Below are 27,767 nucleotides of genomic sequence, written 5' to 3'. Positions count from 1 at the left end.
GCTGCCCAACGGATTTACTTTACCAAATGGACCGTCCCAGCCTTGCTGTAATGGTCTATTTGATTCACCTTTTATTGTTTATTTTATTTTCACTTGTTAAATGCAGACTTGACTGGTGAAAAGAAAGGGAAGAAAGAAAGGGAAAGAAAAACAGCAGGTAAGAGGGACGGGGATAAAGTGCAAATAACAAAAAACAACAAAATAAGCAGACATAAAATACATATATCAATCACCTGGATCACCTGTTGAGAAAGAAAAAAGAGAAAGCAAGCAGAAGAAAAAAAAAAAGAGCAACATAATAAACAACATCACGATGATCTCTGGGAATGTAACAGTAAATATTAAATATTAAAGATTATTGTGCAGCACGTAAGATCGACAGCGCACAGTGTGCTTTGAGGTAGGAGCCAAAAAGGGTGTAGTTTGTGTGTGAGAGTCCCCGTGTGTACACCTGTGAGCATGGATGCGCTTGTATTTAAAAGGTTCCTTCATGTAATGATCTGCTAGGGGGTGTGGGGCACCACAGCCCCGTCCTCCAGGGCATGAAGCCGGTATGGAGGAGATCAAGACTCCAGACATCCAGAACACCTCAGACCCTCAGAACACAAGACACCAAGGAAGACCAACAGAGGGGCAGCCGCGCCACTATCCCAGAAAGAGCTGAGGAGAGTCCCAGATGAGGGCTCACTTGGAGGGCCTGAGATGTCCCTAGAGAGGTGGCGTCTGATACCCAACCTGACATATAGACACAGACATATAGGCACACACAGATACAAACATCCATTCCCACCCTCATGCTCTCATATGCAATTACTCAACACTCACCCAACATGGAGACAGACATAAAGAGACACTGTACACACAATCACACTCCGCAAGCGTACTCTAAGCCCCAGGTCTACGTACCCTTGCCCCCCGGGGGGGGAACTGCACCTAGACCCAGGTGGTGTTACCCTTTTTCCTGGGGTGGAGAGAAGCAGACCCCGATCGGGCGGCCATCTCCTCCTCCTAGCCCCCCGCTCCAGCAGGCCGCAGAGAACGGGGGTGTGTGAAGACTCCAAACCTCCCTCAGCCCGCTCAAATGTAGTGTTGATGCATGTGTGTTCGTAAGGTGCATTTAAAACCTAGGAGGGCATGGAGCCACCTGCCAGAGAGCAGCAGGTAAGCGCATAGCCCCTCCTGATAGCCCTCGATGTCTACATGTATTTAAAATTGAGAGGTGGGCAATGACGCCAGGGGTCAGGTTGTAAACCCTGATGGTCTTTTGGATACCCTGCAGTGTGCCCACCCCCAAGATCCTATATGTATGTGTTATGAGAGTGTGAGTAATGTGAATGTCTAAGTTGTGGGATAAAATTGAGGCAGAGGCAGCCAGAAGGGGACAGAGGGGGGGATGCCTCTCCTGCACCCTGGTGACACACCTTTACCCCAAGGCCCTGCATGTGTGGGTGATTGTGGTGGAGCGGGAAGAGGGAGGCAGCTGGAGATGGGGAGGGAAGGGAGGGGCACAGAGCCCGGGACAGCCCACCCGACCCCACCACAGAAAAAACTGCACCCACCCCATCATCCACTCATCTTCCAGACTACACAGGACAATAGATGCCCGGGCTGAGATCTTCCTCCACCTCTCCTATATCTCCCGAAGAGAGGAGACCTCCTGCAACATGTAACAGCCTCCCCCACCAGTTGAAGAGTCCCCCAGGTGGCTAGATGCACAGATGTGAGAAAAAAGTATATTCCTTACTGTTGGGGGGAAGGGAGCGCCATGCATCGCAAAGACCAAAGTCGCTCATATACTGTTTGATTATATTTGTGGACTGCCAATTACGCTGAGTTCCCGCTGTATTGAGCCTATCCATTTCTTCATTAGTCGAAGGTTGAGGTCGCCTCCAAGAACAAGTGTGCCATCTAAGTGTTCAGAGAGTGCACTGAAAAAAACGTGAAAGAATGAGGGACCATCAACATCTGGACCATATACACTTGCAATACATAGCTTTTTTATCAAGTATAGATAGTTTAATGATTAAGAATCTGCCCTCTGGATCTATAACTGTATCGAGTACCATGAAATTAATATTTTTATGTATTAAAATTGCTACTCCCCTTTGTCTAGAATTATAACAAGCTGAGAACACATTGGGAAACTCAGGTGTTTTAAGTTCATTCGAACCTCTAAGAGGTCTGTGGGTCTCTTGTAATAGGACAACATCTGCCTGCAGTTTTTTGAGTTGGTTAAATATTTTTAACCTCTTTTCTCTGGAGCCAGCTCCATTTATATTCCATGTAATGAACCTCAGTGCACCCATAGATGTGTGTGTATAACTAGGGATGTACGCTTTGTGTGTCGCTTAGACAGGTGGAAAGAATACATCACTTGTTCATAAATAAAGAGAAGGAGAGAGAGAAAAAATGTGTGGCGAGATGCTCCCTGAGTCTGACTATGAGTCTGACTAAAGTGACGGTGTAAATTCTGCTATGATATCACACTTAAGATGCGATTTGATACTGGTAAGTTAAACAGATGTTAATGCAAGTTAGTGTGAGTGGATAGGGAAAGGGTGTAGCGGGTTCTTATCTGGTGTGAGGTTAATACAGCCACGGAGTGATGTTGGGGTCTCGGTGGAGCTGTCCGTCCACGTACAGCCGGTCCACAGCGATGACAGCGCGGGAGCCCTTCTGGATGAAGCCGCGTCGGATTGGGAAGAGGACCCTGCGTCGCTCCAGGATCTCTTTTGGGAACTAGTTGTTTACGCTGAAGTCCGTTCCTTTTAATTCCCTGCCACGACTTTTCACCTGTTCCTTTTGTTTGAAGTGGCTGAATTTGGCCACAATAGGACGTGGTCTCCCGGTCACAGCCCGCATGGGGCCGATGCGATGTACCCTATCGAAGGCGATGTTCTTCACCATGTCCTCCGGCAGCTTTAGGTGGGTTTTGATGAAGCTTTTCACCGTGGTCTCCGTGTCTTCTCCAGTGGCTTCTGGAATACCAGAAAATACAAGATTATCATGCATGCCACAAGCTGGTAGATCAATAGCTGTCTCTTTTATTTATTTATTTTTTCTGTTTAGCTGGGTAACATTGTCTGTGAGACATTTCACCGACTCCCTTAGCGTGGCATTTTCAGCAGCGAGGGTTTCCACCTGCTGCTGGCTGAACTCCAGGGATTCTCACAAGGATTTAAATTCCTGGTGAAGAATCTCCACCAAGGACAGGCTTGCATCAAAACTGGACAATCGCTTGTCGATTTACTCCAGTATGTTGGCAATATCTTTGTCTGCTGGCGATGTTGTGCCGGGGGAATCTGCCGGGCGACATTTTTTCGACGACGGCGTCTCAGATTTGGCCAGGGAAGATGCACTCTGAGCCTTCTTCATTACGAGATCCTGGAAGCACTGATTGATGTCATCTTGGAGAGCCTCTAAACTCTCCCCGCTGTTCTCCAGGGTGTTGGAGATGATTTAGACAAGTATTGTAAGTTATAAGACAATTGATAAGTGTATTTGGTAATACTGAGGCTTAAAGGAATTTGTTCAATTCTAAACTACCATTCGCTTTAATTTTCCGCCAAAATCTCCGGCGTCTGACGTCAGTTACAACATGAGTCGCTTACCTTGTCCGTCACTTACCTCAGGATCTCACTCCCTTCCATTCCTAAATATGTGTGCGACTGAGAGTTTGGAAAAATGTGACTGAAATATGTGAATTGTTTTTCTGTATTTGTTTGTGACTGTATTGTGAAAAGATGGCGCCGGTGAGGTCGGCTGCCGTCACGACTGCTCCGACCACCTTTTCTTTGTTTTTGTTTTTCAAGTTAGTTTTCAGAGTTTTTAAATCGGCAAAATCATCACCATTGGGTACATTAGGTATGACAGTGACACTCTTGTTTCTATTGGTATACAATGTACTTACAATTCGAAGTTTTTAACTCTGGATCCGAGCTGGCCGAGTGAGATCTTGAGGGAGAACAAAGGACAAGACGCGAAGTGGCGGCCGCGAGGGAAACGAGCCGGCGTCAGGAACAGGCTGAGAACTCGTGCACACCGCACACCTCTGCCTAGCATCCTGCTTGCCGCGTTACAGGACGCACTCGACGACGCAGACTGGGGCATGTTCAGGAACAGCTCCGATGATGACGTCAACGTGTTTACGGAAGCGGTTGTGGGATTCATCGGGAAACTAGCGGATGATACCGTGGAGACAAAGACTATCACAACGTTTCCCAACCAGAAGCCGTGGGTGGATAAAACCATCCGCGACGCTCTGAGAACCCGCACCGCTGCTTACAACACGGGACTCACGACGGGGGACATGGACCCGTACAAAACCGCATCATGGCCCCCCCACACCCTCTAGCAGATCATTACATGAAGGAACCTTTTAAAAAAAACAAAAAAAAAAAAAAACAAGCGCGTCCATGCTCACAGGTGTACACACGGGTGATCACACCCACAAACTACACCCTTTTTGGCTCCTACCTCAAAGCACACTGTGTTCTGTTGATCTTATGTGCTGCACAATAATGTTTAATATTTAGTATTTACTGTCATATTCCCATATATCATTGTGATGTTGTTTATTCTATTACTCTTGTTCTCTTCTGCTTGTTTTCTTTTTTCTTTCTCAGCAGGTGATCCAGGTGATTGATATATGCATTTTTTTTTCTGCCCGTTCTGTTGGTTTTTGTCTTTTGCCCTTCTCCCCTGTCCCTCTTCTCAGCTGTTTCTCTTTCCCTCTTTCTTTCTCCCCTTCTTTCCCCCAGTCAAGTCTGTCCCGTATTCAGTAAGTGAAAATAAAATAAACAATAAAAGGTGAATCAAATGGACCATTACGGCAAGGCTGGGATGGTCAGTTTGGTAAAGTAAATCTGTTGGGCATCTTTCTTTGCCTTTAGACAACAATTCTGATGGCAAAAGAGCCAAACGGGACAGGCAAAAAAAAAAAAAAAAAAACAGCGTCATATGATGTGCGGAAGGCGGTGAAAGAGGCGAAGCAGCGCTACGGGAGGAAACTAGAGTCACAACTCCAACAGAGTGACTCTAGGAGCCTGTGGCGGGGACTAAGGACAATAATGGACTATAAAGCACCAACAACCGGTATGACGAACGCGGCCGTGACTCTGGCAGACGAGCTGAACACTTTCTATGCTCGCTTCGAGGCTGCAGCTAAGGACTCCAACGATGCTAGTGCTAGCGGCGCTAACGGCTGCAGACAGGAAGATACTGCCAACACCGGAAACGTGCTCGTCATCTCCGAGCATGAAGTAAGGAAAGCCTTCAAGAGAGTGGAGGAGTCCAAACCGTCATCAAACAGCTCTACAGACACAAAAACGTGAAAATATAAACAACCAGACTATCAGCAGTGATTTAAGTACTTTAAGACCTGTGTGAAAATCATTTACAGTATATATCACAGAATTTAAGGCCTTTATAATCACAGAGCATACAGAGAAAAGTACTAAACTGAATCAATTTCAGCTTTTGTTTCTCATGATGTATATTGCATCAATAATTAAATTTCATTATCTGTATCTTTACCACACATGTGCCACACATCGGACTACAAACACGCACATTACCAACTCCGGAAGACGATCAAAGCAGCCAAACGTGAGTACAGGGACAGGGTGGAGCAACAGTTTGATAACCCTCGGAGTATGTGGCAGGGACTAAACACGATCGCAGACTTTAGAGGGAAAACCAGCACACCGCAGACCACGGCCTCTCTGTGTGAGGATCTAAACGTATTCTACGTTAGATTCGACACAGCGAACACCATGAGACCGGACAGTGTGCGCACCGCGGATGACGTCAGTGCGCACACTGTGTCTGAGGAGGATGTGCGGAAGTGCTCCAGGAAGGTGAACGCACGCAAAGCTACTGGTCCGGACGGGATTCCCGGCCACGTCCTCAAGTCCTCAGGCTCAGCTGGCTGGAGTGTTCACACACATCTTCAACCTTTCCCTCTCTCTGTCTGTAGTCCCAGCCTGCTTCAAAATGGCCACCGTCGTCCCTGTACCCAAATCCTCCACCATCTCCTCATTGAACGACTGGCGACCTGTAGCCCTGACCCCCATCGTAAGCAAATGCTTCGAGAAGCTGGTCAGGGACTTCATCTGCTCTGCACTACCCGACTCACTGGGCCCTCTACAGTTCGCATACCGCCACAACAGGTCCACTGATGATGCCATAGCCCTGACACTACATACTGCCCTGTCACACCTGGAGAAGAGAGACACGTATGTGAGAATGCTGTTTGTAGATTACAGCTCAGCATTCAATACCATCGTTCCCTCAAAGCTGGACAGGAAACTGCAGGATCTAGGACTGAGCAGCTCCCTCTGCAGCTGGATCCTTAGCTTCCTGTCTGACAGACGCCAGGTGGTCAGACTGGGCAGCATCACCTCATCCCCCATCACACTGAACACTGGTGCTCCACAGGGATGTGTACTGAGCCCTCTCCTGTACTCACTCTACACCTACGACTAGCCACTAACAGCTCCAACATCATTGTGAAGTTTGCGGACGACACTACAGTGGTGGGTCTTATCACCAACGGTGATGAGTCAGCTTACAGGGAGGAGGTCAGCGCCCTGACCCACTGGTGTCAAGACAACCATCTCACCCTCAACGTCGCAAAGACAAAGGAGTTGATAGTGGACTTCCGGAGGTGCAGAGAAGTACACACCCCCATCACCATCAACGGCGCTGCTGTGGAGAGAGTGAGCAGCTTCCGGTTCCTTGGTGTACATCTGGCTGAGGATCTTACGTGGTCAGTACACACAAACAAAACAGTGAAGAAGGCGCAGCAGCGCCTCTTCTTTCTCAGGAGACTGAAAAGATTCGGCATGAACCCCCGCATCCTCAGGACCTTCTATCACTGTGCCATTGAGAGCATCCTCACTGGATGCATCACCACCTGGTACGGCAACAGCACCGCCTACAACCGCAAAGCTCTCCAGCGAGTAGTGCAGTGCTCTGAACGGATAATTGGAGGTGAGCTTCCCTCCCTCCAAGACATCTACAGGAAGCGCTGCCTGAGGAAAGCGGGGAGGATCATCAAGGACTCCAGTCACCCCAGCCATAAACTGTTCAGACTGCTTCCATCAGGAAGGAGGTTCTGCAGCATCCGGTCCCGTACCAGCAGACTGAGAGACAGCTTCTTCCACCAGGCCATCAGACTGCTGAACACGTCATAGACACCTCAGCTTCACTACTGAAACTTCAACATTATGCACTCCATACTGTACAGTAATGCCACTGTTTTGCACATGTCTCACTCTGTATATTTAATTTTATTTTATTTATTGTTGACTCTATTTAATTTGTAAAATATGTGTGTATACACACACACACACACACACACACACGTAGAAAAACATTTAGTATACACATCCAGAAATTTTTTTTTGCATATACTATTATATATTGTACATATATTTATTAGTTTCAGATTTAGCCATTCGTATATTTTGCCTGTTAATGTTATTGTATTTTGCACAACTCTGTTGCTTGTGAAGCTCGCACACAAGAATTTCACTCGCATGTGCTGTACCAATGTACCTGCACATGTGATGTGACAATAAAAGTGATTTGAGATACTGTAGGTTCAGTGAATGCTTACATTTCACTGATTAGAATATACTGGACATTCAAAGCTAAGATTCAGCGCACTGTGTTTAGAGGCTGGGATTGGATGAACTCATCATATATACAACCTTTGATCATCATTTATGTCCAGTTGAGAATTAATCTGTGCACTCACATATTAAATGAACTGAAATCAGTAGTGTGATCTCCAGTCTTGATATATTGAATGAGAGAACTGACAGCTGTTATTTTAATCAGCCTGTCTCAGTTGTTTTAACTCTTAAGTATCACAAAATAATGTGGTAACATCTGGACTGACGAGTTTACTGTCAGCATTTGAATCCTAGTTTAAAGGCTGTAGGCTGCAGCCGTTGCTCTAACACTGTATGAATGTAACAGGGCTCAGTGCTGGTTCTAATAGTCTGACCTGCTTCCAGCTTTATTTGTGAAGAGCACAGCAGCTTACAAAACACGTAGCTAGCTCGTACAGCTGCGACGTAAAATTTTCATAAGCTAAAATGACCTTAAAATAACGGGGCTACATGCGGTGATGCTAGCGTTAGCCATGTTAGCACGTTACCTTCACAGGTGGTCAGACTGCCTAAACAGGCACTCAGTCAGAGGTTGGGCTCTCTGTTTCGCTGCAGGGTCCCTTCATCCTTCACATATCCGTGTCGAGCCGAATGTAAATCCCGAGGCTGAACGGCCTTTGTACAAGCACACAGGCTTCTCAGCAGGGCAAAGCTATGAGCTAGAAAAATCCAGGCTGGCAGGCAGCCAACATCTGTCCAACCAATCAGAGAGTTCCTTACATCCCACAGTGTGGCTAATTTGAATAGCAGCAGGATTTTTAAAATGAAGTTGTTAATCCAACTGCTAATCCACATGTTAATCCCTGAGCGAACAGGGAAATGGATTTTGAAATGCAGTTTATTAAAGTGCAATTCGAAAAAGATTTTTGAAATGAAGTTTATCAAAGTGGAATTTGAAAATGTTTTTGAAATGAAGACTTAAAAAGCATTTTAAAAATCAGTTTATTAAATCGGAATTCAAAAATGAATTTACAAATGCAGATTTTGTTCTACAATTCATTATTTAAGCACAGAATTCTTTATTTCGATGCGCGCGGCTCTTGTGGTCCTCCATAGTAGAAATGTGAGATAACAAGAAACTAAAACAATCTTCTACTTTGTTTTTCTGAACTTGTAGAAATGTCACATGCATATGTGGTTATGCAGGTATAGATTTACTTAAATATAACCAGTCCATATATTGGTCAACTGTGACAGTTGAACTCTATCTCACTGAGTAAGGAGACTAGTTAGAACCTGAGCAGAGGGTTAACATATGATGTCAGTATTATCTAAAGGTCTTTGGAAGAGCTATAAAAGGGGTAAATGCAGTGCCAAGTTCTGCATAATCAATACAGTTAAAAGAAATATCCAGTTCAATAAATTCAGATGAGCAGAAATATGACAGGAAGTGTCAGTGAATGAGTCCTAAGCACAGGGATAAGAACCACTAGCTGATCGTATTCATCTGGATCTTGTTTGATGATGTAAGATCAGAACATGAGGACTGACTGGGCTGAGCCTGTTTCCTGGGGAAACTGGTCGGAGGGTTAATAGGTGCTGGACCATACTGTCCAGTCCACTTATCAGTGCTGGCAGTCATGTGTGAACCTCTTCAGGGATTCAAAGTTACTTCTCTTTAAGAAAAATTTTACTAGTCTACATACATCCATTTGGACACATGCTCAGTCATCTCAGTCACCTGCCCCTGTTCCAAGCCCACAGGTTGTTTAAGAACAACAAAAGCCCCGCCTCGCACAAATCACTGGGGTGGCTATAAGTCCATTCTGCAGCTCTAATGTAGTTTAAAAACTCCTGCTCCCTATTCAACACTTTAAGTAGTTAAAATGTATTGAAAAAGTTCTAAATCCATTTCTTATGTTGTTACAAGCTACCCTGCTCTCAGGTAGTTAAAAAGTGCACCGAGCCCGCCCTCCAGCACCTCCTTCACTGGTTTTAGCAGCGGGTTGTGGACAATGTGAAGTCCTTTATCCAGAGGATGGCAAGCAAGCTTCTCCAGCCGGGACAGCTGGTGCATCTCCTGAAAGTAACCATTGTGTTTATCACCAATAAAGTCATCACTATTATCATTATCATCATCAGTATCATCGAAGTCATCACCATGCTTCCAGCACCACTATCACCATTATTAGTAATATTATCACAGAATTGTGAAAGAGACTGAAGGTTATGGAGAGACAGATAGACATACATCTTATGCTTCATTATACCTAACCCTTTACATGGTGTTAGGGTCCAGGTTTAATATTGGAAAGAAATAGCTGCGCAGTGTTAGCAGTGCCATGAATACGTCCATTTAAAAATCTGCATCTTGCATTTATTCAGGTTACCTTTGTCTAATATTAACATTTGTTTAAATAAACACGTCAGTGTGTCCTTAAAAAGGTGGGGAAATAAAGAACGGAGCAAATACGTTTTTCATGGCATTGAACTTGAAATACATGTGAGAATTAAGCGTTAGCGTGAGAAATGCTGTTGTGTGAATGCGGATATGTATACAGACTAGAGATGGCATGATACCACTTTTTTATGTCCGATACCGATATCATAAATTTGGATATCTTCCGATACTGATATGAATCCAATATAGTGTTTTTTTTAATCAATAAAACTGTTTTTTTAATATCTTGCTGCATTTTGTATAAGTTCATACTTGTTAGGGGTTGCTGAGTGGATGTGGAGAGAAGGACTCAAATGCAGGAGTCACGGTGAAGATGCAGGGTGTTTATTGTGAGGGAGGAATGACGAAAACAGGAGATGGCTGGCTGGCTGGCTGATCTGGACTTGGAAGGCAAACAAGGTGCATAGACAGCAGTGACAACATTAATGACACAACGCCGACCCGGAGAGAACTGAGGACTTAAATACACTGGCTGAACAATGACTGATAGGTGACAGGTGAGTGAGCAGCTGAACACAACTGAACTAACGATGCATGGAATAAGAACTAGAACATAATGCACACAGAGTAACGTAACACAAAACAGGAAGTGGAACGTACAGAGGATAAACAGTGGGCATGAACTGAAAATACTGAGTCAACGACCCAGAAACCCTGACAATACTCAAGTTTAAAAAACAAAACACTAAAGCCATTCTGTTATACCTGTATGCAAAAAATACACTGCACCCAAAATATTTCATAGTCCAGCAACACTGATCAACTCAATAAACTTAAACCTGCACCATCCTCCCTATTCTGGTATTTTAAAGAGTACTTAGCAGAAATATTAAACAACCTAACTAATAGGGTTGCAAACTCCTAGCAAAAAAATATAGGGAACTACCCCCCACCCTCAGCCTCGTGATGCTTAATTGATGTAATCAACTTTAATTTAATGCACGTGTAAAAAAAAAAATGCACAGAAATCAATTATTTTTCTACAATAATTAAATAGATTCAACATCTTTCTTCAACAGAATTGCAGACTGCACAGATGGTACCTTCCCAAAGGAAAAAGTACTATAGCTTAATAGGGTATATTAGACTTAACAGTTACTATATACAGTAATGGACTTCTATTCATTTTACATCAGATTAAAACTTTGGGTGTAAGAGTCAGATAATTATTTAATAAAAGCTAGACATTTTAAATGAGAATAAGAAAGGAAAGTATGTCTTTGTGCCCCCCTTTCCCTGTTAATGCCCTACCTATCCATCTGGCTAAACCTTGCTAGACCCGCCCCTGCACAGTTACCAGCTGTCATCTACGTAGAAAAAGATCCTGGTGGAGAAAGTAATATTAAATAAATTCTATCAACAGCTTATCAAGCTTAAACGTGCTGCTGTTGTTCAAATGCTGGTTTCCTCTTTCTGGTGCAAAGTGGGCCAAAAACAAAGAAGAGAGACGGACTCGACAGAAAAGCCGATCAGCTGATCATTGATCAGTTTCATGATTGAAGTAGCAGCAGGAGAGCGAGAGAGAATGAGAGGCAGTCGCTCCATATATCGGTTGATAAGCTTAAGGTGGGAATGCTTTACATGTTTGTTTACATGTTTGGTAGCGAGACTCCAAATACTCAACCAGACCACTGACAGGTCTCACACGCCACAGCTGCTCTATCACGTTACGCATACTGCTCCGACGTGCTATGGTTATGAGCTGAGTTACGGCATGTCGCAAGTTTTGTGAGGTGCTTTTTTGATATTTAATGGTTCAGATTACATTTTTTGTTTCTCTCCAATATCCGATCCAGTAATTTAGGTCAGTATCGGACCGATACCAATACGTAATATCGGATGGATACCGATGTAATATCGGATCGGCCCATCTCTAATAGAGACACGCTTGAAAGCTTTTGCTGTTGAAGTAGAGTGGACCAAAAAGTTGACACAACATGCAGAGAGTCTTTTTCCTTTTTCTGAGAAAGACTGCCTGTGAGCTCACCTTTCACGTAGCCATGCTTCATACAGTTCTAGGGTAATGCGCACAGGGCAGGGTGAAATAAACTAGAGTTAGAATAAATTAATGGTGAAAGTGTTGAACTAATTTTCATTGATAATTTCTGTTAGCATCTGTTAGCAGGTTTAAAGACAGGCAGGCTGATCACAAAGCTTTAATGTGAAGCCTGGATTGGAGCCCTGTACTGGAGATGCCAGGGCACCAGTTGTCATCAATATCATAATCACCATCATCTCTGAAGATATCGATGACCATTACTATCAAAATGATTAGTGTCATCATCATCATCATCCTTCACCAGTGGAGCTGTTTACCTGTGGAACATCCTTGATGTCGTTAAAGTCGAGATTCAGTAACTCCAACCTGAAATCAAATCAAATACAAATGTGATACACACACGCCACTCCAGTGGGGCGGAGTTACGTGGATTTGGTTACCTGGTGATGTGGTTACCTGGTGAGGCAGCAGAGGGCCTTGGGCAATGAGTGGATGCTGTTTCCCTCCACAATGAGAATTCTGAGCTCCACCAGAGCCTGAATGTTCTCTGCCAGGTTCTCTAGACGGTTAAAGGCCAAGTGAAGGAACACCTGGGGATTTTAAACATATTAGCTAATCCTCTCTGAATCTTCTACAGGTAGTTGTACTGAATAACCAGACTACTTATTCCAGAGTTTAGCACACGTAAACATACACAGTATTTCGAATTTGTGATATTAGCCCCACATGAACATACCAGAGCCTTCATGTTGTAGACACAGCCCGGGATGTGAGTGATGAGGTTGTGACTGAGGTTGAGCTTCCTCAATTGGGTCAGATTAGAGAGAGAAGCCGGCAGCGATGACAGCTGGTTGTTGGCTAAACTCAGCACCTAGAACAGGTGGTTTAGATAACCACATATATTACTCCTGTTTTCCACTGCAAATCCAGTAAACCTCAGAATAAGTGGATCAAAAATACCGTTGTCTTATTTTTAGGTGTATCCAAAATCTTGTGTTGCACTGTTTAGCTCCAAACCAAAAGCAAAGCAAACTTTGTGCTATTTTAAGGGAAAAGACTTGCTGGAAAATATAGTGTATAGTGTATGATAGTTAAGGACCTTTAACTGACAATCATCTGTTCTGTTGTTTCCTAAAGGTCTCTTTATTCTTTTGTATTCAGTGGCATTGTTTCTGTTTATGCCATGGTTTCGGACATATTGGGTTTGTTTTGTTTTTAATTTCCTTTCTTCCTTATTAAGGACGAAACCATCTAGGTCAGGAGGAGTTCAGGACCAGCAGGATGGTAAGCATGCAGGAGCAGAGTGGCATGGACAAAATGAGAAAGAGCAAGAAGCTGAGATGATAGCTGGCACTTCAGCACATTCATTTCATGTGCCAAGCTGCATATGATGTGCTACCCAGTCCAGCAAATCTGCACATCTGTGACAAGAGTGAGCACCAACATGTCTTCTATGCCCAAAGGAGAATATCCTAAAAAGCCTTTTAGGAGGGCCACTGCCTCCAGCCAATGCCAGGACCAGTTGCTGAAGTGTGTGGTAAATGCATTTTCAGTGCAGATCTGCAGCCAAAGGAAAATCTCCTTTGTTAGGGCTGGAGAGAAGCCTCAGTTAAACTCTTGACCATAGGGGATGAACTCCAGTCCTCGAGAGCCAGTATCCTGAAACTTTTCCACGTGTCCCTGCTGCAACGCACCTCAATAAAATTGGTAGGTCATTAGCAAGACCCTAGCAAGACACTATAGACCTCTCTAAAGTACCAAGAACATGTAAATCAGTGCCAGTGGAGCAGCTTGAGAACAAACAAAGTGGTAGGCCATCACTTCTGCCACTGAAGCCGCAGAAAGAGCCTGCAGGTAGATTTGGATCAAAAGGATGGGTCCTCACTTCATGACCTCAGGAAACATCACTGATGATGTGTCCCCTGTGTATGCATCTACAAACCGCTTCTCCGTCATTTTGGATGTGTGACAATCCAGGATCAAGTGAATGAGACCCAAGTCACACAGACCTAGAAACTATTCTATGGCAATCATCTGTTGTGAGGGAAAATGAGTATTCCCCACATGTTTGGCAAAAATATCTGCATAATACCCACAATTTAAATGGAAATGAGAGACTTGTCCGCAAATACTGTCCAGGTATTCTTCAACCAATCGTGGAACAGACACAAAATGGAAAATAGGGTCCCCTTCTAAGTAAAAGTTACCCCTTTTTTAAATATAGTGGCTGCAGTTCTGACAAACAACTTTTATTTTGAAGGCAAACGTTCCCCATTTCTGGTTGAAAATTATGCACTACTGAGTATTTGCAGGCAACAAAGAAAACTACAGACAACTGTAGCAACCAGAGCAAAACATGAGGAGCTTTTTGTATCAGCCACACTATAAATGTGGCCAACCTTTCCTCCAGTTGCTGAACAGAAACCACACCCCACAAACACCATCTGAACCCAAACTATTTAGTGCATCTTAGTGCATAAAGTGCATCAAGTGACGAAACGTTTCTCCCACTGAAAACGCTTCGTCCAGATGAACAGAATCAACTTTTGGAGATTTATTTGCCTGGATGAATGAGCATGCATGAAAACGTCAAGCATATTTACCTGCTAAAATAAAACCTGCACAACATTTTAAAGAGCTGTTTTCAGGAGCAGTGATCACAGTAGCAATGTCAGTAGCACTAAAGTGAGAAGCTGAAGAATTTTCAGCAGTACCTCCAGCTGTGTGCAGGCGCCCAGCTCTTCAGGAACCTCTTTAAGTCTGTTTCTGTAGGCAAATAAAACTCGGAGTTTCCTCAGCTGACCGATCTCTGGTGGCAAATTGCTCAGCTGCACACACACAACACACAAATAACACCAGGAACAAGCATCTTACCATAAATATAAGGAAACAGATATAAGAGAAGCCATTCCAGGAAATAAAGTGAAAGATGTTAGAATTAAACTCTTCACAAAGTGCCCTGAAATCCAGATTGAAATATAGAATAATTATAGACACAGGGTGTCACGGTTCTGGATCAGTTTGACCCAGTATTTTGAGTTGTTATGTTTTGGTGTGTTTTTGCATTTTGGATTCTTTTCTTATTATGATGATAATGATGATTATGACTCTATGTTTCAGTTATTCTTGTTTAGGGATTAGTCCGTAGGTTTTGTGTTCTCATGCTTATTGCAGGTTTAGTTCAGTGTCTAGTCTGTCTCTCAGTGTCGTGTCTGCGTCTTTGTTTAGTGGTGTCTTGTTTCCTGTTTTACTCTGAAGGTTCATGTTCCTGTCTTATGTCAGTGTTTCTAGCTTTGTTCCCCCTGTCTCATTAGGTCTTATTCCTCCCAGCTGTGTTCCCCTTCTGTCTCTAATTCCTTGATGACTTCCTCAGTGTTTTTAAGCCCAGTGTGTCTTCGTGTCAGTGTCGTGTTGTCTGTTAACATTCCTGTCATTCTAGCTACACGTCATGAGTCATAGTTTTTCAGTCTCTGTTCTGGTCATGTTCATAGTAATCTGCTCCTGTCATGTTCTCATAGCCTTTCATGTACCAGTCCAGAAGACTGTCTTTTGCTTTTTCATGTCATGTGCGTACCTCTTAGTTACAGTCCAAGTCAGTCTTAGTTTTTCTTAGTCTTTAGTTGTTTCCCAGTTTAGGCCCTTTGTTTAGGTCATTGCCATAGTTTATGTTTGGTTCTTTTTGCTTTACTGTTTACCGGCCCTAATAAAGGCTCACTTTAAGTTCAGTAAACGTTTTGCCTCCTTCGTCTGTGTCCGCACCTGGGTCCTCCAAACACCCTCCTCACGGTCTGCCCTCGCAGACCGTGACACAGGGAAAATAAAACTCTGAATAAGAGACTTTATCAAGTGTTGAGGGCTGAAAATTTCCTGTTTACAAAACATTTCACAAACAGGTTTAGCTCACAGGTTAAGCAAGTCTAACAGCATATGACAGAAACAGCCTGCCATGCATGCTGGCACTACTCAGGGCTCATTATGCTGCTGAAGGTTGAAGGAGGGTGGAGGCAGAAACTGGATCCTGGTAGATTTCAGTGGGGATTAGAACTTTTATTTATCCAGGACACTGAGCAGCTGCACAGGAGGAGGAGGCAGAAGGAGGGATTGAAGGAGGTCAGTACCTCACTCATAGGTACATTACATGACTTTTACTTTAAATTAAACACATGAACATCAATATGCTCTCACTGGTGAGCTCGTGAAAACACCTGGATAACACCTCCTATTACTGAATAAAAGACTTGGATGTTTATCAGGCTTCAGCAAGAGACTCTCATGGTCCATCATGGGAAATGTAGGATCTAGTGTTTGTGGAATAGTATGTCTGTCCTCTCCCCTGCAACACCTGTTCTCTAATAAGATGATATAATTTCATGGAAGAGCTGTTTTTAAAATCACCGCATTAAACGGTTTAACAGGGTTCATGAGTGTTTCCTTAGTTTTTTTTGTACAATAAAGGGTTACTGTTGATCAACATGAGGGATAAATATCTATGTGTGTGTCGTGTTACATGAGTGTTTTCTTGTGTAACTTTGTATTTGCTTTCATTTCCATCCTCATATGTTCTACCATAAAATAAACATCTGGTTTATAAAAATTTTAGCATCAAACGTTTGAATTATTCTGTAACCATGTGGGAGTCAGTCTTTGAATGAATCCTGACAAACTCCTGCGATGTCATATGTTAAAACTAAAATGGTTCAGTGGAGGAGGAATGTCAGGTATCAGGTGTGTTTACCTGGTTACCCCACAGATTGAGGACCACCAGGTTAGACAGCAGAGCCAGCTGAGAAGGAAGAACAGTCAGGCTGTTGAGAGACAAATTCAGCTTGTCCAACTCCAACAACTCCCACAGTTCATCTGGAACCTCCTGTAGAGTGAAACAGAAAAGGAAGCTGCTGCTTTCCACTCAGAATTCACCACACAGCTGGAAAAGTTCTCACAGCACTGTTCTTTAGTGTACATATTTAATTTTTTTACATCACAAAAGACAGAAAATGCAGCTGACATGTGGAAAGCCTGATGTTTGAATGCTCCTAAATGTTGCTCGATAAAACAGCTTAATCATTTAAAATAATAATTAATATTTCAACCAGTTACCAATAATATGGCCTAAATGTGTCACGGCCAGGCGGATCAGCTGCACGCTGATCAGCCCTCTCTGTTTCTCTCCCTCTCTTCCTCTTCTCTCTCGCCGGGGCGGAACTCACTGTGGGTTCACGCCCTCGGGAGATGAGACACCTGGGTCTCATTAAGGGGAGCAGCATTTAAGCCAGGAGGTGACTGCTGTTCGTCGCTGGATCGATGTCTACCACGCGTTAGTGAAGTCAAGCTACAGCAAGTTTAGTTAAGAGTGTTTCCCTCTGTGCGTCGTTCTTAACCCTGTCTCCCTGTCCACAGAGCTTCCTGGATTTTTCCCCCGTGTGATTCCCGTGTGGCAGTGTCGGAGTGTGAGCCTGTGATCGTGTGAGTGGATATTCTGAAGAACGCGTCCTTTCCCTTGGACTTCCCTGGAGACCCCTTCTCCCCCCACTCCGCTGTATATAACACCCCCCGCCCTCCCCCCCCCCTGCACATTCTTGTATATACACCTGGTGACTTGTAAATAAACCCTTCTTGTGAGCATCAGAACCGGAGTCCTGCGCTTGAGTCCTCCTCCAAACCGTAACAATAACGATCCAGCCATCATGGACTCAGCGGACTCAAATCCCACCCAGCAACCCGTCCTCACCCCGGAGGCAATTCTGGAACGCCACGAGCACATGCTTCGGCACATAAATCAACAACTGGCCGCACTCACTCAAGCCCTCGCTCAACGTCTACCGTCGGTAAGCCCACCCTCACCCCCTCCGTCTGTTTCTCCTGAGCTATCGGCTCCAAATCCATCTGCAGCCGCTCCGCCTGTTTCCCCCACGCCGGCTTCCACAGAACCTCCAGAGAGATCGTTACCAGCGCCGGAGCCTTTCTCGGGTGAGTTCAATAAATGTGGTGGATTTTTGACTCAGATCACCCTACAATTCCGTCAGTTACGAAGAACATATGAGACAGATGGGGCCAAAATCGCCTTTATGGTTCAATTGTTACGTGGGCCGGCATTAAACTGGGCGCAAGCTGTTGTAAGAACAGCCCCAGACATTTCTTACGAGGATTTCCTCACCAAATTTAAAAGTGTTTTTGAAAGAGGCACCGGAGCGGAGGCGGCTGCCCACAGACTGTTAAATTTGAAGCAGGAGAGGCGGTGTATGGCGGATTTTTCGGTCGAATTCTGGACCTTGGCCGAAGAAACTGGCTGGGGGCAGTCGGCATTGATACAGTGGGGCAAAAAAGTATTTAGTCAGCCACCAATTGTGCAAGTTCCCCCACTTAAAATGATGACAGAGGTCAGTAATTTGCACCAGAGGTACACTTCAACTGTGAGAGACAGAATGTGAAAAAAAAATCCATGAATTCACATGGTAGGATTTGTAAAGAATTTATTCGTAAATCAGGGTGGAAAATAAGTATTTGGTCACCTCAAACATGGAAAATCTCTGGCTCTCACAGACCTGTAACGTCTTCTGTAAGACGCTTTTCTGTCCCCCACTCGTTACCTGTATGAATGGCACCTGTTTGAACTCATCATCTGTATAAAAGACACCTGTCCACAGCCTCAAACAGTCAGACTCCAAACTCCGCCATGGCCAAGACCAAAGAGCTTTCGAAGGACACCAGGAAAAGTATTGTAGACCTGCACCAGACTGGGAAGAGTGAATCTACAATAGGCAAGCAGCTTGGTGTGAAAAAATCAACTGTGGGAGCAATCATCAGAAAATGGAAGACATACAAGACCACTGATAATCTCCCTCGATCTGGGGCTCCACGCAAGATCTCATCCCGTGGGGTCAAAATGATCATGAGAACGGTGAGCAAAGATCCCAGAACCACACGGGGGGACCTGGTGAATGACCTGCAGAGAGCTGGGACCAAAGTAACAAAGGTCACCATCAGTAACACACTACAACGGCAGGGAATCAAATCCCGCAGTGCCAGACGTGTTCCGCTGCTGAAGCCAGTGCATGTCCAGGCCCGTCTGAAGTTTGCCAGAGAGCACATGGATGATACAGCAGAGGATTGGGAGAATGTCATGTGGTCAGATGAAACCAAAGTAGAACTTTCTGGTATAAACTCAACTCGTCGTGTTTGGAGGAAGAAGAATACTGAGTTGCATCCCAAGAACACCATACCTACTGTGAAGCATGGGGGTGGAAACATCATGCTATGGGGCTGTTTTTCTGCCAAGGGGACAGGACGACTGATCCGTGTTAAGGACAGAATGAATGGGGCCATGTATCGTGAGATTTTGAGCCAAAACCTCCTTCCATCAGTGAGAACTTTGAAGATGAAACGAGGCTGGGTCTTCCAACATGACAATGATCCAAAACACACCGCCCAGGCAACAAAGGAGTGGCTCCGTAAGAAGCATTTGAAAGTCCTGGAGTGGCCTAGCCAGTCTCCAGACCTCAACCCCATAGAAAATCTGTGGCGGGAGTTGAAAGTCCGTGTTGCTCGGCGACAGCCCCAAAACATCACTCCTCTCGAGAAGATCTGCATGGAGGAATGGGCCAAAATACCAGCTACTGTGTGTGCAAACCTGGTAAAGACCTATAGTAAACGTTTGACCTCTGTTATTGCCAACAAAGGTTATGTTACAAAGTATTGAGTTGTATTTTTGTTATTGACCAAATACTTATTTTCCACCCTGATTTACGAATAAATTCTTTACAAATCCTACCATGTGAATTCATGGATTTTTTTTTCACATTCTGTTTCTCACAGTTGAAGTGTACCTCTGGTGCAAATTACTGACCTCTGTCATCATTTTAGGTGGGGGAACTTGCACAATCGGTGGCTGACTAAATACTTTTTTGCCCCACTGTAAGTACTCTCTTGAATAATATTTGTAATGAGTTAAAGAGAGAGTTGTTGATGAGAGATGTTCCTAAGACCCTGTCTGATGTGATTACACTATGTGTGAAGCTGGATGAGCACCTACGGGCGCGTCGGGGAACCGGAAACTACATTTCCCAGAGGCCCCCGGGGCGCATGGAGACGTCAGGTGGGGGCACGCCTAGCGGCAGTCACTCATCGGACAGCATGGAAGAAAGTGAACAGCCCATGCAACTGGGCCGCTCCAGACTGTCGTCCGAGGAGCGGTATCGTCGCTGGAGAGCTGGTGAGTGCTTTTATTGTGGCCGCAAGGGCCATATTGCCATGGATTGCCAGGCGCGGCCAAAAGACAGCGCCCGCCAGTAGCGAGGAGTGTACGGGTGGGCGAGGTCACCTGTTCTCAGTCTCCTCCTCGTCTCATGATTGCGGCTAAGCAAACGGTTCGTCTCAAGACTCATTCTCTCGACGCTCTGATCGATTCCTGGGCAGAACAGAATTTTATTGATTCCTCGCTGGCGCTAAAATTAGGTTTTAGCACGGAGCCTCTGTCTCATTCACTCAAAGTCACAGCCCTTAGTGGCCAGCGTCTTCCAGACATTACTCATGTCACAGAACCGATTTCCCTGTCTCTTTCTGGCAATCATGTTGAAACCATACAGTTGTACGTCTTTAAAGCCCCATTCACACCACTAGTCTTGGGCTATCCCTGGCTATGTCAACATAACCCTGTGATTGATTGGAGGAAAGAAAGTATTTCGGGGTGGGGGGAGGAGTGTCACATGTCCTGTTTAAAAGCCGCCACCCCCGCCATGAGCCTACCACCCAATAAAACTATTTCAAAACCGCCTGATCTGTCCTCCATACCGTCTGTTTATCACGACCTGGCGCAAGTGTTTGGTAAAGATAAGGCACGCTCCCTTCCCCCTCACCGGCCGTACGATTGTGGGATTGACTTCCTCCCAGGCGCGCCGCTCCCGACCAGTAGGTTGTATAGCCTGTCTCGACCGGAGCGGGAAAGCATGGAAAACTACATCAATGAGTCATTTGCCCCTGGTCTCATTCGCCCCTCGTCCTCACCTGTTGCCGCTGGTTTCTTTTTTGTCACCAAGAAAGATAAAAGTTTACGGCCCTCTATTGACTATTGCGGCCTCAACGCCATCACAGTTAAAAACAAGTATCCCCTCCCTCTGCTGAGTTCCGTGTTCGAGCTTCTCCAGGGTGCCACCATCTTCACAAAGTTGGACCTGCGCAACGCCTACCATCTGGTGAGGATTAGGGAGGGAGACGAGTGGAAGACTGCTTTCAATACTCACCTGGGCCATTTCGAATATCTTGTGATGCCTTTCGGTCTCACCAATGCTCCAGCTGTGTTTCAGGCTCTCGTGAATGATGTGCTCCGAGATTTCATCGACCATTTCGTTTTCATTTACTTGGATGACATCCTCATTTTCTCTCGATCTGCAGTGTTGGGGAGTAACGGAATACATGTACCGCCGTTACGTATTTAAAATACAAACTATGAGTAACTGTATTCCGTTACAGTTACCGTTTAAAAAGGTGGTATTCAGAATACAGTTACTTTGTTGAATTAAATGGATTACACTGCGGTACTTTCCTGTTTCATATTGTCGCGGGTCAGGACTGTTTGGGTTTTGTTTGACAGCTACGTTCTGTTGTTCCAGGCGGCAGCGTTACGGTTGCCATGGTTACAGGGCGACACGCTCTCTCTCTCTCTCTGCGACTGTGTGTTTCCTGGGTGAGAGAGCGCCTTTTCGTTGTTGTTGTTGCTGTGCTAAGCTAACAGGCAGAATGCTACAAGCATAGCTCTAAAGAATTTTATGGATTTTATGGATTTTATGGAATTTTATGAATTTCATGGGCAGTGTAGTCCGTGTTGCAGGGAGAATGGACTGCCATACACGTTATGGGTCTGTGAGCGCGAGGAGGGAGAAAAAGGGGAGTGGAAAAGTACGAGCTGTCACCGAGCAAAAACGGGAGCTGGAAGCATGTAAATATAATAATAACCACTGCAGCCAAGAAGAGTGCCTGACGAGCCCAGTTGTAAGTAAGCTATTAAGACTCGACTGTACACCGTGTTCGTGTTTTCCTCCGAAAACAATAAGTTCCGTTGGAGGAGCCTTTCAACGCCTCTCTCTGTCTCTCGCGAGAAAAGTTGACCCAGACAACAAAGTAAAGCTATTTTTCGGCTACGAGCCGACAGGGACCCCGCCGTATTAGTCAGAGGTCCCTTTACTACAGTTCGGAGCCGCGGACCTTCAGTAATAGTAATAAATCACACAGCAATAGTACATTCACGTTGTTGTAAAAAGCATGATAATATATTAAGTAATCCAAAGTATTCAGAATACGTTACTGTCATTGAGTAATGTAATGGAATACGTTACAGAATACATTTTGGGGCATGTATTCTGTATTCTGTAATGGAATACATTTTAAAAGTAACCTTCCCAACACTGCCGATCTGTCGCCGACCACAAACGCCATGTCAGGCAAGTCCTTCAGCGTCTCCTCGAAAATCGTCTCTTTGTTAAAGGGGAGAAGTGTGAGTTTCATGTCTCAACTGTTTCCTTCCTGGGCCATGTCATCGATCGGGGTAACCTCAAGACTGATCCCGCAAAGGTTCAAGCCGTTGTCGCCTGGCCAACCCCTTCCAACCGTAGACAGCTTCAAAGCTTTCTGGGGTTCGCGAACATGTATCGGCGCTTCGTTCGCAACTACAGTAAACTGGCCCTGCCTCTGACCCCTCTTACTTCTCCCAAGGTTCCCTTCTGCTGGGATGAGCTGGCTCAACGAGCATTTGCCCATCTGAAGGACCACTTTGCCTCGGCGCCCATTCTCGTCCAACCCGATCTCGACCAGCAGTTCATTGTGGAGGTGGACGCCTCGGACGCTGGAGTGGGGGCAGTGCTTTCCCAGCAGCAAGGAGGTAAGCTGCATCCCTGTGCCTACTTTTCACGCCGTCTCACCTCTGCAGAGAGCAACTATGATGTGGGAGATCGAGAGCTACTAGCCATCAAGCTAGCCCTGGAGGAGTGGCGCCATTGGCTAGAGGGCGCTGCCCAGCCATTTGTGGTCTGGACCGATCACAAGAACCTGGAGTACATTCGATCGGCAAAACACCTCAACGCCACGCAAGCCAGGTGGGCCCTGTTTTTTACTAGATTCCAGTTTACAATCACTTACAGACCCGGTTCCCGTAATGTCAAGCCAGACGCCCTCTCACGCCAATTCGTCGCCTCCGAAGACGCAACTCGGGACTCTCCCATTCTACCGCCCACCTGTGTAATCGGGGCCCTGACCTGGGAGATCGAGTCGGCTATTCGAGAGGCTCAGCGGACAGAACCAGACCCTGGAACGGGACCTCCAGGGTTGCTCTTTGTCCCCTCCTCAGTAAGGTCACGAGTGTTACATTGGGCTCATACTGCCAGATTCACCTGCCACCCGGGGGTCCACCGCACTATTACCTTCCTCCAACATTTCGCCTGGTGGCCTTCCCTTGCCAAAGACGTCCGCGAGTACATTTCCGCATGCTCAACCTGCGCTCAAAACAAGAGCGTCCATCAACCACCCTCTGGCCTCCTTCACCCTCTGCTGACTCCGAGTCGCCCTTGGTCGCACATCGCTGTTGACTTTATCACTGGTCTGCCCGTCTCGTCAGGTAACTCTGTTATTCTCACCATTGTGGACCGCTTCTCCAAAGCTGCTCATTTTGTCGCCCTCCCTAAGCTCCCCACTGCTCTAGAGACCGCCCGGCTGCTAGCTGACCACGTGTTTCGCCTCCATGGAATCCCCACGGACATTGTGTCAGACAGAGGACCGCAGTTCACGTCACGTGTCTGGAAGGAGTTCTGCAGTGCCCTCGGAGCTCAGGTCAGTCTCTCCTCTGGTTTCCACCCACAGACAAATGGCCAAACGGAGCGTGCTAACCAGGCGCTCGAAGCAGCTCTCCGGTGCCTGGTCTCCACTAACCAGTCAACTTGGAGCGAGCAACTGTCATGGATTGAGTATGCTCATAACAGCCTTACCTCCTCTGCCACCAGTGTGTCCCCTTTCGAGGCGTCCTTGGGCTATCAACCGCCACTCTTCCCAGCCGTCGAGGGTGAGCACTTTGTTCCCTCTGTCCAACAGCATCTTCGGAGGTGTCGGCGCGCCTGGAGAGCGACTCGGGCCTCCCTTCTCCGCACGGTGGAACGCAATAAGCGCCTGGCGGATCGCCACCGGACCCCTGCTCCCACCTACACACCTGGACAAAAGGTTTGGCTGTCTACCAGATTCATCCCACTCAGGTCTGAATCCAAGAAACTGTCTCCCACTTTCATCGGTCCCTTTGAAGTCGACTCTGTGATTGACCCTGTCTCTGTCCGCCTTAAACTGCCCCGGAATATGAAGATCCATAACGCCTTCCACGTGTCGCAGGTGAAGCCGTGTCTCTCTAGTCCTCTGTGCCCTCCTTCCGGATCCCCTCCACCCGCCCGGGTCATTGATGGCCACCCGGCTTTCACCGTTTCGAGGATCATGGATGTCCGGCGCCGGGGGCGCGGTCTGCAGTATCTCGTGGATTGGGAGGGCTACGGGATGGAGGAGCGTTCTTGGATCCCGCGGGCGACCCTCTTGGATCGGGGTATGGTGCGGGCGTTCCATGCGGCTCACCCTGACAAGCCTGGGGGTCGCCGGGAGGCTCCCGTCGGGGGGGGGGGGTACTGTCACGGCCAGGCGAATCAGCTGCACGCTGATCAGCCCTCTCTGTTTCTCTCCCTCTCTTCCTCTTCTCTCTCGCCGGGGCGGAACTCACTGTGGTTTCACGCCCTCGGGAGATGAGACACCTGGGTCTCATTAAGGGGAGCAGCATTTAAGCCAGGAGGTGACTGCTGTTCGTCGCTGGATCGATGTCTACCATGCGTTAGTGAAGTCAAGCTACAGCAAGTTTAGTTAAGAGTGTTTCCCTCTGTGCGTCGTTCTTAACCCTGTCTCCCTGTCCACAGAGCTTCCTGGATTTCTCCCCCGTGTGATTCCCGTGTGGCAGTGTCGGAGTGTGAGCCTGTGATCGTGTGAGTGGATATTCTGAAGAACGCGTCCTTTCCCTTGGACTTCCCTGGAGACCCCTTCTCCCCCCACTCCGCTGTATATAACAATATAACAACACCCCCCCCCCCCCCCCCCCCCCCCCCCCCGCACATTCTTGCATATACACCTGGTGACTTGTAAATAAACCCTTCTTGTGAGCATCAGAACCGGAGTCCTGCGCTTGAGTCCTCCTCCATACCGTAACAAAATGTCCTCTCCTGTTGAAGCCAGCTCATATTTTCATTGTTTTAAAGTCATCAGTATTTATTAACACGAGCCCAAAACATACTGTGCTGTACTGTGTGAGGAGAAAATGCCCATCGTTTCATCACATGGTGTGATTACTGTGTGAAAAGTCACTGATAAATGTCACGCTGGCACTGATCTAATGCTTGTTCACAAATGTGCCAGTGTTCATTTTGACAGATGAAGAAGTTAAAAAGAAGTTAAATATTTAAACTTGGGTCAGTGTCTTATGAAACAAATCTACAGTTAAAATATGTTTACACACTGCCAGTCAAAAGTTTTAGAACAGCCGAACTTTTGTCCAGTTCAAGTCATTCAATCCAATGAAAAGCTGAAATTGTACAAAGGTAAGTGGTGAACTCTCAGAGGTTAAACAAAGGTAAGATTACCCAAAACTGAAAAATAACGTGCATTTCAGAATTATCCAAAAAAAGGCCTTTTTCAGGGAACACAACATGGGTTAACAGTTTAAAGCTGTTCTGCAGTAATGGAGGTTGATCAGGCGATGAAAGCTGGTGCTACTAACTCCTACAGGTGGTTCTGGATTACTTACAGCCCCCTCTGTCTGCATAAAAGCAGTGTTGGACCACACTGTGGTACCATACCCTCATCTCTCTGCTGTTTGTGCTAATGGAAGCTCAAGGTGGAGGCGACCGTTGGTTGAAGACTGAATGGGGATGGCTATATATTGGGACCACCCTGACGCTTGCTACCTTTAATAAAATATTTGATTGTTGTAAAACCACAAACCCTTGGCAGCGTTGATCTTTCCTTGGGAGCAGGGAGTGGGGCCGTTATTCGTTTTGAGGGTTTTTTTTGGTTGCCTCTGGGTTCCCCCCAGGTGGGGGTGTAACAAGTTCATGATTTCTTTTTTAACTGCAACTGCTTGTTTGTACTATGCTTTCATTTCAGAGTGCAAAGAGATATTAAAATGTATAATTTCTAATAAAAAAAAAACTTCTAAACCTTTTGACCTGAGTGTATATAACAGGGATCTCATCACGTGTTGCGCAGTATTCAAAACTATAGTTAGTGGGTGAGGTTTCAATTGGTTCTGTGTTACCAGTGGTATTCAGTTCAATTCAATTCAGTTTTATTTATATAGTGCCAAATCACAGCAAAAGTTACCTCAAGGCGCTTCATATTTGAAACTAAAATCTCTGCAGTGATTCAAAGAAAACAATCCTAAGTGGATTTGCACTTGCTCATAGGCAGCAAGAGTTGGAAAGCAAACAAAGGAGTTTAAATAAGTGAAGATTGATTAAGGCTGGCATGAGGAACCAGATGCTGTCATATCTGATCAGATCATATCTGAATAATTGACTGCGTTCCCAGAAGGATGAAAGAGGTGTTGATCACAGTGCAGGCTGATGATGGAGCTTCAACCTGCATCTGAGATAACACTTGGATCTTGGATCTCATAGGGCTAAACTCTGAATGTACAAGTGTAGACACCAGGATGTGTGCTTGTACATTATTAATTGAAACCACAGAGATGGCAGCAGTGGCCATTTGTACCTAAAAGCAGGTGTTGCTGTCATACCTTCAGACCTCGGCGAGCCAGGCTCAGAACATTGTATCCAAATTGTTTGACGGTGAATCTTCGTATTCTGTCTGCTGATGTCAAACTGTCTTCCCTCCCTTCGCTCCTCCTCTTCTCCTCCTTCATCTCTTCTGTACACACTATTCCTCCCATCTCCCACGTTCCTTGTTCACAGAGTTCAGAGAACACAGCTGATTAGTTTTCAAAAACTCAACCAGCTGTGTGGTGATGAAACCACATGTTTCTCTGCTGTGGGACAGATATTACATGTGATTGTGTTCAGAGGCCAGAACCTCTTGTCTAGGTGTTGTTCTAATGTTTCAAATTAATTTCTACAATACAGATGTTGTGATGTGATGTTCAGGTATCTTTTTTTCCTAACAGGCCTCAGATCAACAGATGTGATCAAGGTTGAAGACAGCTGTTTTTCCAGTGTCTGTCCAGATGTTTTTCTGCTGTTCAGAAGTTTCTTAAATGTCCACTCTCGTCTCTGGGACCAATCAGTTGCATTTCTTGCCTCCTGTAGGTTAGAAACAGATTTAAAATCCACACACAGTGGGCAAGATCGCATTGCACGTGTCACCAATTTTCTAAGTAAATATATTTCTGAAGGTGCTGCTGACATGAAATTATCACCTGATGTTGGTAACAACCCATCCAATCCTCACATGCAAAGAAATCAAACCACAGATGTCCATAGATTATGTGTAATAATGAGAAATGACACAATACTTGAAGAAAAAACCCATTACAGACACTTTGATATCCTACCTCACATCTGGACATGTTTCAGCAACGCAGAGCAGAAGGATCAATGCCTATTGGCAAAATCATGGCATAAACAAGCGGCTGTTTATCTGGCACTGACAGAGAGACGGACATCAAGCTTGA

The 27,767-nt window shown here is 45.6% G+C and overlaps 1 protein-coding gene across 2 annotated transcripts; it reads right to left on the bottom strand.

The window, feature by feature from the left end:
* Nucleotides 1-1,193: 1,193 nt before the first annotated feature.
* On the bottom strand, nucleotides 1,194-27,767 carry LOC146626067 (uncharacterized). Of its 2 annotated transcripts, none has more exons than XM_085363194.1 (8): nucleotides 27,648-27,767; nucleotides 26,877-27,396; nucleotides 16,815-16,946; nucleotides 14,794-14,907; nucleotides 12,816-12,950; nucleotides 12,536-12,669; nucleotides 12,397-12,445; nucleotides 1,194-2,978 (listed from the first exon to the last, which is right to left on the bottom strand). In XM_085363194.1, the coding sequence occupies exons 2-8, from the start codon at nucleotides 27,027-27,029 to the stop codon at nucleotides 2,946-2,948; spliced, it is 750 nt and encodes a 249-aa protein (XP_085219320.1). In that variant the 5' UTR covers nucleotides 27,030-27,396; nucleotides 27,648-27,767; the 3' UTR covers nucleotides 1,194-2,945. The 2 variants fall into 2 exon arrangements, with proteins under 2 accessions (XP_085219320.1, XP_085219319.1); XM_085363193.1 differs by lacking the exon at nucleotides 1,194-2,978 and adding an exon at nucleotides 8,624-9,699.

The sequence above is a fragment of the Diplotaxodon limnothrissa genome, linkage group LG9 (assembly GCF_057381915.1).
Source record: "Diplotaxodon limnothrissa isolate DT_005_m linkage group LG9, D_limnothrissa_male_GT1.1, whole genome shotgun sequence".
Classification (NCBI taxonomy): domain Eukaryota; kingdom Metazoa; phylum Chordata; class Actinopteri; order Cichliformes; family Cichlidae; genus Diplotaxodon; species Diplotaxodon limnothrissa.
Note: the sequence above shows the minus strand (reverse complement) of the source record. Positions and strands in the feature narration are given on the sequence as shown.